The sequence below is a fragment of the Acinonyx jubatus genome, chromosome D1, assembly GCF_027475565.1.
Source record: "Acinonyx jubatus isolate Ajub_Pintada_27869175 chromosome D1, VMU_Ajub_asm_v1.0, whole genome shotgun sequence".
Lineage (NCBI taxonomy): Eukaryota > Metazoa > Chordata > Mammalia > Carnivora > Felidae > Acinonyx > Acinonyx jubatus.
Genome location: NC_069390.1, coordinates 49,700 through 68,290, shown reverse-complemented (window position 1 = coordinate 68,290; position 18,591 = coordinate 49,700). Strand labels below are relative to the sequence as shown.

The 18,591-nt window shown below is 49.9% G+C and overlaps 1 protein-coding gene and 1 long non-coding RNA gene across 3 annotated transcripts; one reads left to right on the top strand and one right to left on the bottom strand.

Moving 5' to 3' along the window:
* The first annotated feature begins 2,508 nt into the window (after positions 1-2,508).
* Positions 2,509-5,539, top strand: LOC106987946 (uncharacterized). The gene is made up of 2 exons (XR_001432266.3): positions 2,509-4,082; positions 5,378-5,539. It is a non-coding gene; the product is annotated as an uncharacterized LOC106987946 (long non-coding RNA).
* Positions 5,540-5,874: 335 nt separating this feature from the next.
* Positions 5,875-18,579, bottom strand: PSMD13 (proteasome 26S subunit, non-ATPase 13). 2 transcript variants are annotated; one of them, XM_053202663.1, is made up of 13 exons: positions 18,402-18,579; positions 16,733-16,811; positions 13,421-13,500; positions 13,281-13,336; positions 13,000-13,043; positions 12,724-12,810; positions 10,378-10,549; positions 9,329-9,408; positions 9,125-9,250; positions 7,515-7,577; positions 7,205-7,285; positions 6,901-7,017; positions 5,875-6,334 (listed from the first exon to the last, which is right to left on the bottom strand). In XM_053202663.1, the coding sequence occupies exons 1-13, from the start codon at positions 18,494-18,496 to the stop codon at positions 6,239-6,241; spliced, it is 1,176 nt and encodes a 391-aa protein (XP_053058638.1). In that variant the 5' UTR covers positions 18,497-18,579; the 3' UTR covers positions 5,875-6,238. The 2 variants fall into 2 exon arrangements, with proteins under 2 accessions (XP_053058638.1, XP_014941805.1); XM_015086319.3 differs by having other exon boundaries at positions 13,421-13,455.
* Between the last annotated feature and the right edge of the window lie 12 nt (positions 18,580-18,591).

The window sequence follows — 18,591 nt, the reverse complement described above, 5'->3', positions numbered from 1 at the left end:
TCATAGAATTTTTTTTTTATGTTTATTTTTGAAAGAGACACAGAGAGAGAGAGAGAGAGAGAGAGAGAGCAAATGGGGGAGAGGCGGGGGGGGGGGGGGGGGGACACCGAATCGGAAGCGGGCTCCAGGCTCTGAGCTGTCAGCACACAGCCTGACAGGGGGCCTGAACCCATGAATCGTGAGATCGTGACCTGAGCCGAAGTCGGACGCTCAACCAACTGAGCCATCCAGGTGCCCCTAGAATTTCTAACAAGTTCCCAGGTGATGCTGATGCTGCTGGTCCAGGGACCTTACTTTGAGAACCACTGTTTTATGTGATGAAATAGATTTCCAATGCAAGAAAAACAATATGCAAATGTTTGCGTGCATGTGCATTTTTTTCTGGGTCCCTGAGGCTAAGAACCTTTGTCTCGCTGTCAGTGCCTCTCTGGTTTCTCCAGCAGCTGCTGTGGTTCCGAGTATGGACACAGGGTGGTGCCATGCACCCACAGTGTCTACCCCAGACCTTGCAGGTGGCCTGGCAGCTTTGAGAGGGAGGGTGTGCACGGGTGTCCCCGGGGCAGCAGGGACAGGTGGAGGGCAGAGATAGGTACATGCTGGATGTGGCTGGATGAAGGACACGAGGCTGAGGATTTGGGAGACAGAGGTACTTCTGTGTTGCCTTCGGGAGCTCTTCCTGATGCTACTTCTGTCCAGGACAGGGACAGGCCTGGCTTGTCCCGAACCCTGGGCCCACTCCCTCTTCAAGCCATGGTTTCTCCTGCTGTTACAGGGGATTCATCCAACCCTCCAGCCCTCAGAGCCTTTTACTTTGTTGTTCAATACGACCCCCAACTTGGCCACCACACCCTTCTCCATGGGTTGTCTCATTTTCTTCCAGGTGGAAGAAGGCAGCCCAGGACACAGGGCAGTGCTCTGCAGAAGCACTGTGGCCACAGAGCAATGAAGGTAGAGGCCATGCCAGGCTCCCCACCTCTGGTAGCATCTGTGTGGGATCGGGGCGGCAGGGATCTGTGCAGGGTTTGTTTTGAACAGGTGGTTCTTGGGACTAAAAACCCAGTAAGGTTGAGGCCTGAAGCCCACCACTACAGGTGGTGGACTCCCCAGAAGCTGCGCGAACACAGAAGCAAGGGAGGCAGGTTTGTGCTCGGGAAGGCTGGGAAGGTTAGGCATGGAGGGTATGGATGGAAAGGAGCTGAAGGCGAAAGCTGGTGTAGCATAAAAGTTTGAGGACATCTCTCTCCCTTGGAGGGCAGCCCCAGCTCCCCGTCCCAGCCCTCACCAGGGCCTTTCTCATCTGGTGCTGGGCTGCCGTCCTGCAGCACAGTAGCACATGCCCCCCTCTCTCCCCCCCCCACCCTTACACCCCTGCCTCCTGAGCTGGGAAGGACGGAGAAGGCCTTCCTTACAACCACGCCTGGATGGTTGGGGACAGCAGGTCTTTTCTGTGAAAAAAGAAACACCGTAGGCTGGATGATTGATCATCTGACCCGCAGCCTTATTCCTGACTGGACCTATAATTAAAGGTTTAGGTGGAAGGGATTACTCTAGAGGAGGGGCAGAGCCCCCCACGGCCTAAGGCTGACATTGGGACCCAGCTGCTGGAGATAACATTCAGGACACACACCCGCCTCCAGCCTCCAGGGACTTGGCTCCTCACTGGAAACCAAGGCACAGGGAGACAGTGGGAGGCGGGGTGGGGCGCCCAGAAAAGAGCCCCACAGTTGGAACGAGGGTGGTTTCCAGGGAAGGACAAAAGCGAAACTAGGATCCTCATGCGATGTATTCGGATCATCAACCCACCGTTTGTAGACAAGCGGATTGGGGTGTCATCATACCTGGTGAGGACGGTGACCGCAGCCGAGTCTGGGGGCTGAGGGACCGATGTGGTCAGATGGCCTGCTGCTTCTCGGCGACTGGCCTGTGCCCACACTGATCAGGTCTGGGCTGTGACCTTTACTGCCGTCCACAGTAATCAAGGTCCTGCTGACAGTAGAGTAAAGCCCTGCAGTTTCCCCTCTCAATCCAAGCCGATGCCGGCTGTGACATGAGAACTACACCTGTCCTCCCGACCCCATCCATCCAGGCCCCGCTCCCATCCCTCCTTTCCACACCCCAACCTATCCTTCCAACATTGACTGGAAATCTGCCAGGCCCCAACAGTTCTGTGGTGAGCCCAACAAAGTCCTTGCCCTTATCGGGCTTGTATTCCAGCTACATAAGCAGACCACCAACCAATAAGATGTGTCTGAGGAGAGGTCGTTTGAACAGCGCCTGACTAATTTGGAAACATGAGGCTGAGGCACCAGTGTGGGTGGGAGTGAGGTGTGGCTGGGACCAGGCAGGCAGTGGTCAGACCCTTTAGGCCTTGGAGGCCATGAGAAGGAAGTGGGTGGAGTCTCTGGGGTGGGGGGGGGGGGGGGAGGCGCTGAGCAGTGGCAGTGGCAGGCCCTGGTTGTTCCTGAAGAGCTGTCCTGGCCACTGTGTGGGACAGTCTCAGAGGACACATTCAAGGTTGTACGGGGGGAGGGTGGGGTGTGGTGATGTTGGTGACCTGGTGGGAGCGTGACCACCCGAGGGAAACAAGGGTGGTGCTTAGACATTTGGGCTGAGCAGCTGGGAAGGGACAGGGTGGGGCACTCACTGTAGAGCCTCAGGAACCCCACCAAAGAGGGGGTAAGGGTTGGCGTCGGTACATCCTAAATATCGTGACTGATAAGCCGCCGGGGTACAAGGCCAGATGAGGCGTGAAGGTGGGTGGAGAGACAGCGAAAGTCCTGGGGCTGTCAGGGGTCACGCAAGATCCGGACAAGGTGGAAGGAAGAGCAGAGGCTCAGCATCCAGCAACCTAGGAGAGAAGGGCTGGAGAGGCCGCTGGGGACTTGATCTTGGCATGTGACCCCCTGGGGCTCAGGGCCACGGCACTCCTGGGCGACAGGAAGTGGGGTTGAGCAGCGGGTCGTGTCTGGTCACTTCTGTTCTCTCGGAATCAGCAGCAGGGTCTCCAGTGAGGGGGGAGGGTTTGTACAGAGAGAAGGTGTGAAACAATCTCTCAGTAGAACAGATTTGCCAGGAGATGTTTGCTGTGGGAAGAAACGAGTGACCCATTCTCTGTAGAAGGGAAGAGAGGCAGGGAGGCTCTGAGCTCACACAGGGCTCGTGGGTGGGTTACAGGCCCACTACCCCAGGGTTGGTGGGCAGCGCGGACCCAGGACATTTGGCCCTGGGAGCCTTTACCTGCATGTGGGCCAGGAGGCAAGGGCCTGAGTGTTGCCCACCCCCCGCCCCCACGCCACCTCCCCGTCCCCGAACTGGCGTGCACAAAGTATCTGCTGATCTACCGTGTGCCATGACTAGTGCAATGATGGTGCAATGGTGACTGTCTAGTCTCGAACAAAGCTGTCAGCATTAGTGACCACGCCACTGAAATCAGCAGCCAGGCTGCTCTGACCCACCAGTGCCGCGCGCAGGTGGAGTGGGGCTGCATCGGTCACGGACGAGGAGGCTGGGCAGCTCTGCCGGGAACTCCCAAGTTAAGAGAACTTAAAAATAGCTCTATGCACCGTCCTGCCAGCTGACACCCCAGATATTTAAGGCTCACTCTGAAATGATGTCACTTTTCCATTCTTGCGCTCCCAAATTCCCTGACTTCCCCGGCCCTGCTTCTCTGAGCGCCTTTCTCAGAGGAATGAAGGCCTTCTCCAGGTGATGTCTGCCTGCGCTACACAGGGCCCGAAGACCTCGGGGGCCACGGCAGGGGCAGTGCTGGCAGCTGCCGGTCTGCGCGCTGGCTCTCCCCACTTCTGAGCGGGCGTGCTTTCTGCCAAAGCACCACGACGGGAGGGGACAGCTGCAGTGCTCCCTGCCCCCTCCCCCGGAGCTATAAAAAGCCCCAACACCCAAGTGAGCAGAGGACACGCCGAGCAGAAGTGCAGAACTTTGCTGGACACGAGGAGCTCGGCTCAACGGCCATGCTGAGGTTAGCCTCCGCCAGCAGGCTGCTGCCAGCCCCCCGGAGCGGCTGGGTGCTTCCCAAGGCACACGTCTCCGCCAAGCCAGCCAGAACACCCACTTCTCCCATGGTAAGAACCTCCAGGGCAGCAGGGGGGCTGACCCGAGCAGGTGGAGTGGGCAGTCCTGCGCTGTTGTGAAGATGAGATAGGTTTGGGGGCAGGGCACAGAAGGCCAGGCTGGTAAAGGAGAGGGGGAATGTCCTCTCAGGGGTGCAGCTTCTGGAGGTGATCCTGGTGCTAGAACTCAGTCCGTGTCTGGGACAGTGTCCCCACTCCAGGAAGGGTCCTTGCGGTCACTACCTGAAGGCCAGGCTCCCAAAGCAGTCAGCGGAGTTAGTTAGGGGAGGGTTTGTTCTCAGGCCCCGACTCGCCTCCTGTCAAATGAGGGGTGCTAACCGCTGAGCTTGAAGGGCGCTCGGTGTCTACTCTGGCTTCACCACTACTGAAGGGGAAGAGTGGGCTGCCTGGAGGCCCACACAGGAAGCACACAGGGGAAACATGCACCCCAGTCACCCTGGGGCTGCAGGAGAGCAGACGACCTGTTTTCAGCGTCAATAAACCAAGGTCTAGAAGGTCATCTGCCCAAGGTCAGACCGTAGGCGTAGCCTAAGGGCCCAGCTCTGGGCTAGCGTCGCTGAGGCTGCTGGGAGGTGAAGCCAAGAGGAAGAGTCCAGCCCGGCATCTGACTCTGTTTTAGGAACAGGGAGCGATGACTGGGCCCAGGCTCTCCTTCCGGAGGAAACCAAGTGAAGGGGACATATGGCTGGTTCTCCAGAACCTGGCTCCAGGTGTGCGTGCACACACCTGCACACAGAGCGCAAGGGGTCCCCTCTCCTCCATCCAGGCTTCTAAGCAGGACCACCATTTAGGGAAAAGGGCCCTGCAGTTGTTTACACAACCCGAACCTCTTCCATCCTGCACAGCACTGGACATGCTCTTGTCTCCTGGTAACTGGAAGTGAGGGTGCTTGTCACGCAAGGTCAGAAGGAGTTCAAGGTCGAGGGACACATGGCCTGGCCAGGCAGGCTCTTGGTGGGGGGGAAGGGGGCTAAGATGAGAGGTCCCGCTCCACAGAGACTGGAGCCCAGGGCTGCTAGCCTGGTCTCCGCAGCAGCTGTCCAAACTGATGACTACAGTGGTCACTGCTGGCACCCCGCAGGCTTTTTCCATCTGACGCACAGGAAGTCTGGGGCTGGGCCAAGGGTCCCACCGGAGCAGAGGGGGCGGGGCAGGATGCCTGTAACTCTGGACCTGCTGCTCTGGTTAGGACCCGGGCACAGAGGGGCAGGTAATGGCCTTCCTCGATGACCTGGGAACGACCCTGGTAATGGCCCAGTGCACTCACCCGTGCTTCCCTCACCCAGGAGCAAGCCATCGGGCTCTCGGTGATGTTCCTCAGCTTCCTGATTCCTGCAGGCTGGGTCTTACACCACCTGGAGAGCTACAAGAGAAGCTCGGCAGCATGAAGGCTCTGTGGTTCCAGCTCCAGGCACAGGATGAAAGATAGCATTAAACCCTTCCCTTCACCTAGTGGTCACTGGTGATTCTTCTTTGTGTACGAGCATCCCCGCCCCCCGCACACTCAGCACGGGGCTGAGGGCTGGCTGGGTGGGCATCGGGTGAACACCATGTCTGAGCCACAGCAGACAGGACTTGCTCTCTTGGCCACGGGGCCCACGGCCCTCTGCACCTGGCTCTGCCCTGTGCCCTGTGTGTGCAGAGACGCCCCTTGCCCAGGGCAGGAGTGGGGGGCCGAGGCCCACTCCCCACCGAGCCCTATCTCCCATCTCCCGCGTTTTAATCTCTCCAGGCCCAGGCTTGACATCAAAGCTAAGACCGAGGAAAAGAGAACCACAAAAAGGACAAAACAAGTGCGTTTATTACAGGAACATTCTCAAACGACACCAGAGATATTCACACAGGTGGATGGGATGGAGACGAACTTCTGAGTGGTGTCCCCACGCACTCAGGGTGGCGCCTTCTCGCTCCTCGGGGCACGTGCACGCTCGCGCCTGCCTGGTCACCAGAGACTGGTGACCCCTCCCCACTGCGGGCTACAGGAGACCTCCACAAAGGAGGCTTCCATCTGTGGCCGCGCACCCCATCGGTGACAGTCCCGTTCTCACAGCAGGAAGAACAGTTCCCGTTCCACAAACACAACCCCACCCCCCACCCCCATTAAAGGCAGATGGCCTCAGCTGCCACACACGGGCCAGGTGGGGGCGCTAGGTGAGGATGTCGTGGGCCTGGTGCTCCACCAGCATCTCCATGCTCCTGACGTCGGTGCACCAGAACTCCAGGCGGTCCTTCATGCCCGCGATCTGAGGCAAACCAGGACCACACGGTGTTAGGACACTTGGGAATCACAGCACCCGACGGGGCGGCTGTACGTTTCCAGCCAATTCTTTAGGGCAGCACTAATAAACAGGGCATCGGAGCTGGGGGAGTGGGCTACGTGAGACGGGCTTATCCCAGTCAATTCTTATCACCAGGACATTAAAAAAACTTGCATGAAAGAAAACAGGCAAGAATAGAGGAAATCCACAGGATTAAATTTAAAGCAAATACGAACAAGATGGATCTGAGCTCAAACCACAGAACTAGGAACGCATTTGATCAGAGCACCAATTTGAAGATTAAAAGGCAGCATCAGCACAACCAGCCCTGTTATTACGATAAGCTTTTAAGTGCAGGGTTCAAACCCCAGGCTTGCACTAAATTAGGTTCTTTGAAAAACCCTCAGTCCCTACAGCAGTAAGATATTCTCTGAAATCCCTTTGTCAATACCGCTTTCTTCCTAAATGGCTGCCATCCAAGCGAAACTAAGACAGCACAGACACAATCCAAAACACCCACAAAGGTGAACTATGTATTCCAGTCACATTACCTGTTGCAAATCCAACACGCGGGGCTGCACCCAGGTCATGTGAACCCGCTTATCCACTTCATCAATACTGCCTTTCACCAGCCCCACTGAGAGCGCCTTCATCACCAGCAACTCCACCTGTGCAGAGAGGGGCTCGTGTAAGACACCCCGAGGCCTGCGAGTACACACCAGCCGGCCCTGAAATATGGGGGAACAAGACACTGTCTTTTGTGGTCTGGAGTCTAGGGAGCTGTGCTCACAGGAGCCCTGACCCGTCCAGGTAGCAGCTGTACCACTGGACCATCCAGAGTCCAACAACCTGTACCTCGTTCACGGTGATTTTAGCACTTTTGGCAATTTCTTCAAAAGTGAGTTGTCTGTGATTGGCAGGTCGTGTGAAAGTCATCTGAAAAAAAAATTTTGCTTGTTAACTACTTTTCCAAATAGAAATTGTCAGAGAACTGACTGATAGGAACGTTTTTGTCAATACTTGCTCTGAAAACCTAGATCTTATTAGTGAACCACACACTAAACTCTTCCTTTATGTTAGTCGTGTATCTCATTAAGAACACGCTTTCCACACTTAGCTTACGGCAGTCGTTCACACAGCGAGCGGTTCCTGGGTGCCTGCTTACCTCCATGAGGCACAACAGCTGAATTTTCCTCAGAAGCTGGGCTTCATTGGCTGCCAAGTCAGGCTGTAAAGTAGAAAGCATCAGTTACCCAACCTGGGCTTTGAAATTCTACAACAGAGCGAACACAAAGAATCTTTGCAGGTCCAAACACCTTACGCTGAAGATCACGGAGGCTCACTTTTCTTAGGAAACCATTAGAAGGTGCACCCCGGAAATGTCATGCTCCCACACAAGGCATTTACAAGGTTTACAGACACCAGGGGGCACCTGGTTTACAGACACCAGGTGACTTGGCACAAAGAAAGGCAGGGAAGGACCCATCCTGTGCCTGAGCAGGTCCAAGTGTACTGCCTGCTCCATCAGCTCTGTGTAAGGGGAGCCTCTGAGGAACACACTCCTTACGCTCCAGGGGCTTGTTCTGAACTGAAAGAGCAGGTTATTAATTTATAATGAAAACCGGCCTTATCATGAGAACCATGCCCTCTGCGTGACCTGTAGTCACCCTACAGGTAGGTCACAGGTCACTGCTGAGCACAGAGACAAGAAAGGAGACGGGGTTACCGGATTCAAACATTTAGGAACTCACACCCCAACACAGGCAGAGCCAGCAGGGAACTGGACAGGTCAGGCTCTTCAGAAAGAGCCCACTCGCCCCAGATGGGCTCTTGCTGCCTAGACAGGTGCCGCAGGCACACGGCTCTAGTTTTCTTAACTTTCTACGGCTAGCCATCTTTCTTTCCAAGCGGCACAATTTTTTCTTTCAGAGATCAAAATACAGACTACAGTTAGGATCGACTGGACTTGCTTTCTGCCTCTTCACAGTCCGTTTGTATCTACTCGGCTCTGTTATGTGTGAATTCTACAAGTTTATTTTGAACTTTGAGAAAACTGAAGCTTTAGAAAAGTACGAAACAGTAATACAACCATGATCCCTATCACTATGAACATTTTAGTAATTTTGCTTCTCACAGTTTCATTTGAAAAAGAATAAACTTACTATTAAAGCTCAGGTCCTTGTTAAACACCTCTCCTCCCTAATTCACACCTCCCAGAGGCTCCACTCCTTGCCCGGCGCCCTCTCCCCTGCTACCTCTTTTCCTCTGCATTGACTGCCCCGCCATCCCCTGCACTGACCCCTTCCTCCCATCAACTGCTTCTGCCCTGCGCAGACCGTCCTGCCTTCCCTCACCCTGGGCTTTCCCCGACTCTCATCATTCACTCACTTGAGCCTCACATACCCTACTGCAATTCAGCAACATGCTAAAAGCTTCCTTTTCCTCTGCTGAATATACTCTTCTCATATTCTTCCCTTGGCTAAATTCCACTCACACCTAAGGTCAGACACAGAGCATGGCTCCTTTGGGGCAGTCCTCTGTGATAGCCCTTTCGCCCAGCTGACACTCCCCTATTCTATCAGAGTAGCTGAGTTACTACTCTAACTAGCCACTTAACCATCTGCTCTATGAGAGCAAGACTGGCTCGTCATAGTCTCCTGTCTCCCCAGCGGCTGGCGTGTAGAAGGTGCAAGTCAACATCTGTTAAATAAACAGACGCAAGGAAGGAGAGCCAGGAGCATGTAGGAGTGCTCAGCCGTCCTTCCCATGGCTGACCTGCTGGCCCCAGGAGGTCTTCAGGGTCTGGAATCTCTCTACGTTGCCACTGTTAAAGGCATAAAGGGTGTCAATCAGCCACTGGCGGTCGGTGTTCCTCAGTGATTCCAGCACGGGGTGCATGAGCTGTGAGGACGAGACAGTTAGCTGGCAAAGAAATCAGTCTCCCCCTTGTTAAGAAATCTGTGACCAGGGTCCACTTACGAGTTCTCCAAAGTTAAAAACTCCCTCGCCAAGAAGTCCTGCTAGTCCCAGCGTGAAAGCTCTCTCCTGCTGCTCAGACACTACGGCAACAACACATCTCCAGTGACACCCCAGTTACAAGAATCAGTCCTGCTTGGCTTTAAAACTCTCATAAAAAAGAAACCACTCCCTGTAATGGTCATATCACAAAGCCTTAACGTTAGTCGTCTCTTTTAAAGTACCATATCAACTCAAGTTATACCTGGAACCGCATACACAGGTTTTGTGGGAAAGACATTCATTCACTTATTTCTACCTAAATAAGTGAATCGATTTACATTTTCAGCTCATCTACTTCCTGGACTAGCAGGTTCCTTATACCTCTTGTTTCCTATGGAAGTGATACCTCTCATTTATCTTAAAGTCCCCTCATTCAGCCTCTTTTCAGACTACAATCTTCCTTTCCCATACAACAACTCCCTATTCTCTTGACCACATTAGCTGTGCTTTCTAATATATTTTTCTTGAGCTGCAGGAACTGTATCTAAAAACTGCACTAACATCTTTAGGCGTCGCTGGTCTCCACAGCTTCAATGGTGTACTGTGAGAAACACCCAAGAGGCTCAAAGTTCTTCTTTAAACACATACTCCTCGCACTTTCCCCAAAACTCATTGTTCATTTTGCTTTGCAAGTGATTTTCGTAAGTAAGTTATTCCCCTGGGTCTTGTGCGGTTTTTGGAACATGACTCTCAGGTACAGGGTGGCGGCGCGCCCTTCGTGCTGCAGGGGTCGAGGGACTTGCATCGCTGCGCTTCTCACCAAGGCCTCTGACTCAGAGAGCCGGGAAGACTGGGGAAGGGACGGTGAAGGGCTATAGGGTGCAGGCTCATCTCAACTCAACGCTGAAGGCAGACACCTGTAAAAACTAACGCTCTCATGGCTCTTTCCAGCCTATCACCACGTGGGCTTTCCTCAACAAGGGATAGATACACTGGAGGAATTTCTGAGGCCTGCTACCACGCCCCGAGAGTGAGCTCCCACGACATGGACTCTAACGGCCCCATGTTACCTGGAAGATCCTTGATGTCGACACAGCCTAGAAACCGCAGAGCATCTTTGTAGTAGGATGCGTGGTTTCCGATTGTTTGATAGTATTTACTAGAGAGATCGTAGAAACGACTGTGAACTGATGTCACGCCAGGGAGGTTGTTGAGCATCTCTTCAACGTCTTCAATTGTCTCCTACGTGCAGGAAACAAGATCACCTTTCTTTGTAACTTAAGACATTTTTAAAGAAATGTATGACGAGATGAAAAGCATAAGCCACAAAGATCGATAGATTTGAGTACATTAAAATGGAAAACTTCAGTTCACCTAAAACACAGAAAAAAGAACAAAGACAAGCTATAGACTGGGAAAAGATATTTACTGCACGCGAAACCCACGAGGGCATATGGCCAAAGTTATATAAAGAACTCTTACGAAACAACAAGTGGCAAGCAACACAGAGAAAACGAGCAAAAGAAAAGATGTTAATGGCAATTTACAGAAGTGGAGACATGAATGGAGCGGTCAATAAACTACCAGCAATCAAGAAATGCAAATTAAACCCCCAATGAGATGGCATTTCACCTCCATCAGATCACCAAGAATTAAGTGGTCTGAAAATACCAAGTGTCGAAGATACGGAGCTCTGCAATGCTCGTACGGTGCTAGGGGAGTGCGAGCTGTCTTGGAGAAAAGTTTGGCAACATCTAGTAAAAGTGGAGGGTATACACCTTATACCTGTAGCCTCACCTGCAGGCATACGTCCCGGCGAGATTCTGCCCATGTACACAAGGAACCAGGCATAGAAATGCTGATAATTAACATCACTATTCGCAGTAGAAAAGAGAACCGTGAATCCCTTCCATAGGAAGGAGACTGGATATGCAGGCTATGAGACAGTTACACAGTGAGATACCCAACAGTAAAAACGAATTGGTCCCAGGCACCAACACGATGACTCAAACCTCACACTGAGCCACCAACTGAAAACAATACTGCACATCACTTAGACCTGCACATCCCCATCTAGTGAGCATCAGGAAACACACAAGTACGAGGAACACCAAGCACGTGTGCGGGAGCACTGCTGGTGCAGGAGCGTGCACGGGGGCCCGGCAGCTCCATTCCCAGGCTGCTTCACTCCGGGCTGGGCAGGGCACGTGGATGCCCACGACAGCATTCTTTATAGTACTTTATGGATTTCAACACGCCTTAAATATTTCCAAGCAAAACGTAGTAAGTATGAATGCAGGCTAGGACTGGGCAGGAATAAGAAACAGTAAGTACAGGGACACCTGGGTGGCTCAGTCGGTTAAGCCTCCGACTTCGGCTCAGGTCACAATCTTGCGGCTCGTGGGTTCGAGCCCCGCATCGGGCTCTGTGCTGACAGCTCAGAGCCTGGAACCTGCTTCAGATTCTGTGTCTCCCTCTCTCTCTGCCCCTCCCCTGCTCACTCTCTGTCTCTCAACAATAAATAAACATTGAAAAAAAATTAAAAAAAAAAAAAGAAACAATAAGTAGTATTATTTTAGGGCAATGAGAACATTAACACTTACCCTGATATTTTCTTTAATATTATGGTTACCAAAAAACCCCAAACCAAGACCAAAATAAACACATGTAGTCTCTGGTTCAACAAAGAGGACTGACAACATAAGCTGGTCTTACTGCCACTCCTATCCACATCTGTCTCCCAAATTGCACTAAAATTAAAATAAAAAAGAGACGGGAAACTTAACAATGATGAGGAGGCAGAGAGGGTGGAGGAGCAGCGTACGATATGACCTGTCATGGTAAGTGGGCTGACACCCGGATAGTGAGAACCTGGGTGCCGGGGACAGTCTGAGGCTGTCTGGATGCGTCCTGCTGACGGCTGTGCTCACCCAGGACAGTGCTCTTTCAAGGGGAACAGGCCTCGTACCAGCAAGTTACCCTCAATAGTTTTGAAAAACAAAAACTACACACACAGAGTAATACGGCAAAGAAGTGAAATGTCCACAATGGGAGTGTGAGGGAGGGGTATAGGAAAGTTCTTTGCGCTATTTTTGCAACTTTTCTAGAATTTAAAGTTACTTTAAAAGTTAAAATGGAAAAAAAGGATTTTTCTCCTATAGCTCCAAACAACTTTTTATTTATTTATTTTAAATGTTTATTAATTTTTGAGAGAAGGTGAGCACAGCAGGGACAGAAAGAGAGGGAGACAGAGGATCCAAAGCAGGCTCCGTGCTTTTAGCAGACAGCCCGATGCGGGGCTCAGACTCACGAACCATGAGACCTGAGCCCAAGTCGGACGCTCAACCAACTGAGCCACCCTGGTGCCCTTCTAAACAACTTTTTAAACCCAAGGGAATCTCTTATGGCAACCTTACCTTTGTAACCTGTAGGTCCCCGATGTTTAATTTCAGAGCTCCGATTGCGGTTTTACACAGGATCACTGCCTCATCACTGCTTTTCACCTGAAGACGTCAGAAACAAAAGAACCTGAGAAGTGTGGGCAGGAGACTAACAAAGCAAGGCCATCTGCGTACTGGCTTAACTGACATGATCAGAGACACAGTAGTCTCTAAAAGGTGTGCACAGCGACCACAGACACAAGCTGTAAGTCACACGTATTCTAAAAGTCTTGGCCCAGGCTTCACATTTACCTTTTCACGAGTCTTTTCCAGAAAAGTAAGAGCCACGTTGGGATCTAGAAAAGGCAGAACAATGTCAGAAGAACCACCATCATAGTATCTTTAGAGACTGGTTCCTACCAGTGAGGACACTTAGGTAGGATAACCTTTAGGGTTAGACCATAAATATAATAAAAACCTAACTTAGAATCTGGTATTTTCTATCAAAATGTAAAAGTTCAATTAACTTACATTTCAAAATAATTTGAATTACCACTTGGATCTGCTCCTTTATGAAATAAAGTCAGACTCACCAGTCATCTGTCTAACTACATGAAGAATGATTTCTACCAGGGACAAAGGATTCACCCTGAAATAAAAACCACCGGTTTTTGAGTGTCAGTAGTATCAATGTTTCCATGTTCAAAGTCAAAAACTGACAAAGGTATTTTACCTGTGTTCAAATTCACTGATGAAGTTTTCATAAAGCTGTGGAACCAAAACATGCAGAGTAATTACAGGATGTCTTTCATTCTGCAAAATCAAACAACCAAAATGCCCACCATGTAGCAGGCGTTGCAGAAATGTTTGCGAGTTGACAGGAGACCCATATTTGGGCTTATTAATCACGAATGGATTACTGAAGACAGCTGTGCTTTTTTTTTGGCATTAGATACCTGACCTATAAGGATCTCATAAAGACCAATTCCTATATTCTTTCTCCAAAGTACTCTAAGCAAAACAAACTATCTGTTTAAAAGATTCACTAACTTTCAGATTTTAGAAGATTTTAGGCTATATTGCCAAATTTACAAGCCATTCAGCAAACACTTGATCACTTACTCAGACCTTTTGCCAGGTACTGCAAACACAGAATATGTAAAATAAAAGACAGGCTTTCAAGGATTTCTGGCTGAGGAGAGCAGACTCGTAAACAAAGAATTGGCAATATTGTGAGTTTACAAGCGAGGAAAAAAAACAGCACACAGGTGGACCAACCCAAAGGAGAGGTTCCAAAAGTTATTCCAGAAATGGTGATAACTGAGTTTTAGGGAAGGAAGAGCAGTTAGACAGGTGAACACATTTGGTACGGGGGAGGAGGCAGTTGGGAGAACATTCCAGCAGGAACAAACGTGTAGAAGCACTGAAGAAAACACTGTGCATGTGTTAGCAGCACTCTGATGGACACAGAACGGAAGGCACTGGGGCTTGTCCTTGCCCTGAGGTCAAACCTGAACCGGTGGAAACACATGATCACACTTCTGCTTTATAACAAGACTAGGGGGAAGGCGGGGGGAGGGAGGGAACAGAGTGAGGGAGCAACGGCAGTTAGGGTGGACAGAGGGTCTGAGAGGTTTGCTGGTCACAGGGAAGGGGAGCTAAATGACTTCTGAGCTATGGCTGGGTAACTGGGCAAACGGAGCACCCCATGTGGGCAAAGTGGGAAGAGGGAGCCTCAAGATGAGGTCAACTTGGATAAGTAGAGTCCACAGTTCCTCTGGGTTATGAAGACAGAAAGATGGAAATGTCCCCGTGAAAGAAAATGTGGGTATATGCCCACACACTGTGGGATATTATTCAGCCATAAAAAGAAGGAAATCCTGCCATTTGTGACAACATGAATGAAACTGGAGGGTGTTTTGCTTAGTGAAATAAATTAGAGACAAATACTGTATGACCCACTTCTAAGTGGAATATTAAAAAACTGACCTCATAGATACAGAGAACAGATTGGTGGTTGACAGAGGCAGGGGGTCGGGGGGGTGCAAGAAATGGGTGTGAAGGTGGTCAAAAGGTACAAACTTCCAGTTATAAGAGAATTCCTGGGGATATAACTTATAGTATTGTAACTATAGTTAACAACACTGTGTTGTACGTTTGAAAGTTACTAAGAAAAGCAGATCATAACAGTAGCCATCACATGGGGTGCCTGGGTAGCTCAGCAGGTTGAGCATCTAACTCTCGATTTTGGCTTAGGTCTTGATCTCACAGTTTGTGGAATCGAGCCCCGTGTCAGGCTGTGTGCTGATAGCGTGCAGCCTGCGTGGGGTTCTCTCCCTCTTTCTGCCCCTTCCTCGCTTGTGCTCTCTCACTCTCAAAGTAAATAAACTTAAAAAATGTCATCACAAGGAGAAAAAAAGTGTGAGATGGATGTTTAGTAGACTCACTGTGGTTATTTTCCATATAAACATATACCAAATCATTACGTTGTATACCTTAATAATAAAGAGAAATATGCCAATTATTTCTCAATAAAACCTGGTGCGGGGGGTATGTGTGTGTGGGTGGGAAATGTCCCTGAAGCAGCCAGTGAGTTATTTAAATCTGGCACCCAGCAAAGAGCCATCTAAATAAAATGGCTTTTTCATTACAAAGGACTATTTTAAAGATATCTTCCCCAATAAGAGAGTATTTTCAACTTTTCTGATACCCATTTTAATTTATGGAATTACCTAAACCACAAACCCCTCCAAAGAAAAAAGAAACTCAAAATTACTACTGGTGACTGCAAATTCATGAATACTATCTCTCTGAAAGTTAGCTGAGCTGGGTCCCAACAATTTTTAGAGGTTTACTTGCCCACTGAAATAGTAAACTCAAATCTGCTGACCTAAGTGTTACGTTACCATGGGGTTGAGGAAATATTTTGCTCCGGATAGAAAGTGATTTAAAGACAAGAAAGCAAAGGTTGGAGAGGAATAATCATGAATGTCCATTGCTATGATATAGAACCTTAGGAAACAAATTGTAAGATAGCTCTAATTTATCATTTTTTCCACATAATCCAGAAGACAGAATGCCAAGCAAAATCTTTAGGTTTACAGATGAATATAAGTTCCTTTGAGTAGTAAAATGTCCAATTGGCAGATATAAAACACAGGAAAATCTTTAGATCCCCAGTCGTGGAGTAAGAAGGTGGTAAGCTTCACTGTAAACACATATAAAGTAATGCATCCAGGGCAAATAACTCAAGTTATCACGAACTACCTTTTGGTTTCCATGCAGGCATAAATCTCGGATTCTTTCAGAATCCAAGAGAAAGGCATCAAAGAGAAAGATGTCAGCGAGAGATTTCCAAGAGGAAGAAACTACCAGTGAACAACTGGTGGGGGTTTGTCAGGGAGTGTGGGGAAGGCTGGGGCAGAGAATATTTTTCTTTCCTTTTTCTGTTGTCAAATGCTAAAAGTGCTACACTACAGAGGATTCCCCCCAAACCTCCCCACCTCCAAGTGAAGCAGGAAAGGGGCTCGATCTTCCACACTACCCAAGAGAAAGCCTCTGGGCAAGCAAGCAGAATCCGTGGGAGTGGAGGAAGAGGTGCGACCAACCGTTACCCGTAAGATTCCTGCGGTTATCTCCCACTACGTCCTACCCTACCCCCCAAATGATTCTGAACTTTCTATTTCTGAATGAGTTTCCAAAAGCACAGTAAGATACAGGGCATGCTATGCTATAAGACGGCATTTTAAGCTGGGATTTCAGAAGAAGCGAGACTGTGTTTGAAGCCTCTTCTACCACTTGTTAGCTGTGATATCTGGCAAATTACTCAATCCCTTAGTGTTAGCTTCTACATCAAGTAAGTAGGATTATCTCCCAAGCTGTCACGAGGAATAAACGAGTAAACGTACAAAGTCCTTATGAGACTACCCGACGTACAGTGACTGCTGAATAGTTATGGTGTGTTATTACTACAAAGCCCACCTATTATTTTTAAAAGTCCTTGAGCAAGTTTATATAGTCTGACCTAGCATGGCAGATCATTTACCTTAATGAGGCCATCTCCTTGGGCAAAGCATGGGTCCTGCACAAAATCAAGCACCTGAAGTGTCAGTTGATGCCACAACCTGAAAAACATAAGGCTCTTAAGACCTATGAACCAATATCCAGTCACAGACACCTTCAGCCTTGATGGTCCTATCACATAACACATATTAACTGGTTTCTATTTGTAACAGGAAGACAGCTAACACAGATGCTACTAAACCTGAGTTCCTCTCTTGGTTCTGCTGTTCAATGGTGATGTCACCCTGGAGAATATCTTAGATTACCTCAAAGAGTTATTGTGAGCTTTGACTGAAAACAAGAATTTGGGATCACACATATATAAGCTGAAATCCTGGCTCTTCTACTTAGTAGTTGAGCATCTCAGGGAAGGAGTTTAGGTGAAATTGTTTCCTCTCCTGTAAATGCGATGAATGAAGGATTAAATGGGCAACTGAAGGGCACCTGGGTGGCTCAGCTCATTAAGCATCCGACTCTGGATTTCGGCTCAGGTCATGATCTCAGGGTTCCTGAGTTCAAGCATCACATTGGGCTCTGTGCTGACAATGCAGAGCCTGCTTGGGATTCTCTCTCTTTCCTTCTCCCTCTGTTCCTCCCCCGCTTGTGTTCTCTCTCTCTCTCTCTCTCAAAATAAATAAACTTAAAAAAAATTAAAAAAGCAAATGGGCAAATCAATAAACCTCTGGAAAAACGACAGTACATTCGAAACCAAACTCTAATTTTTAAGAATGCACAAAAAAAAAAAGAAAAAAAGAAAAAAAAAGCTTTGAAAAATACAAAGTGCAATTATTTGCCAAACACTAAGAATTTTCTCTCAAAAACGCTAATAGCAGAAGGCCACTGAACATCATGCAAACATGTATTCATTTTCTACGTAAAAGGCATTATGCTCAACGCTAGGGTTCTTAACAGGGAAGTTATCACAGCAAGTGTGCTCTCCTGTGGAACAATGCTAGTAAATTATTCTAGCCACTTAAGAGGTCAGTGCTGAGCAACAGAGAATTTGTCATAAAACTCATCTCGTTATAAAACTCAAACTCAGAGCTCTTCTTAGGGGCACAAAGCCCAAGATGAAGTGCAATGGCAAGTAGGAACCGGGAGTGGGGAGAAGCGGCTGAAAGCAGAGTGTAACCACTTGCAGAATCAAAAGGGGAAAAAACTAAAAGTGCACTTGTTTCTGGTTTATCCGCTGCAGACCGCTGAGAAACGGCACGGAGGCCGTCGACTATACGGGGCAAGTGCAAGACACCAGGATCTGTTATTCGGCACGGATGGCAGCCTGACCCTGAAACGGTGTTTGCTTGTTTGACTGGAATCAAGGGCGGAAAGCCTTCAAAGTCCTGAACCCTTTTCATAAGAGCAGGGGAAGGGAGTTCAGAAACCCAAGTCCCAGCCCCTGAGTCAGGAAGGCAGGGAACCCTAGGCCCCAACACTTGTGCCTATGGCTCTGCTCCTCAGTCCTCGGGGCTGTCACCCCGTCTTCCTCCACAGCCTTGCCGCCCCGGGCTCCTCGGCGCACCTCCCCGGCCTAGCCTGCCCCCACTCTCCCCACACGGGTCTGGGCACCCTCAGTCCACAAGGTCCCGCCCCTCCCCGGCAGCCCCCTCGCTCTCCCAGCACTGGGGCCCGGGGCCCCTCGGCTCGGCGCTCACTTCTTCGTGTAGAGCTCCTCCAGGCGGTGCCACACGGCGGCCTGGCCGGGCCCGGAGCTCTGGCTCTGCTGCAGAAAGCCAGGTACGTCCTTCATGACGGCAGGAAGACCCTGGGACAGCCGCACTTCGGAGGTGTCAGCGCCGCGGGGATGGCCACCGGAAATGCTCACTCACTTCCGGCGCCGCGTCG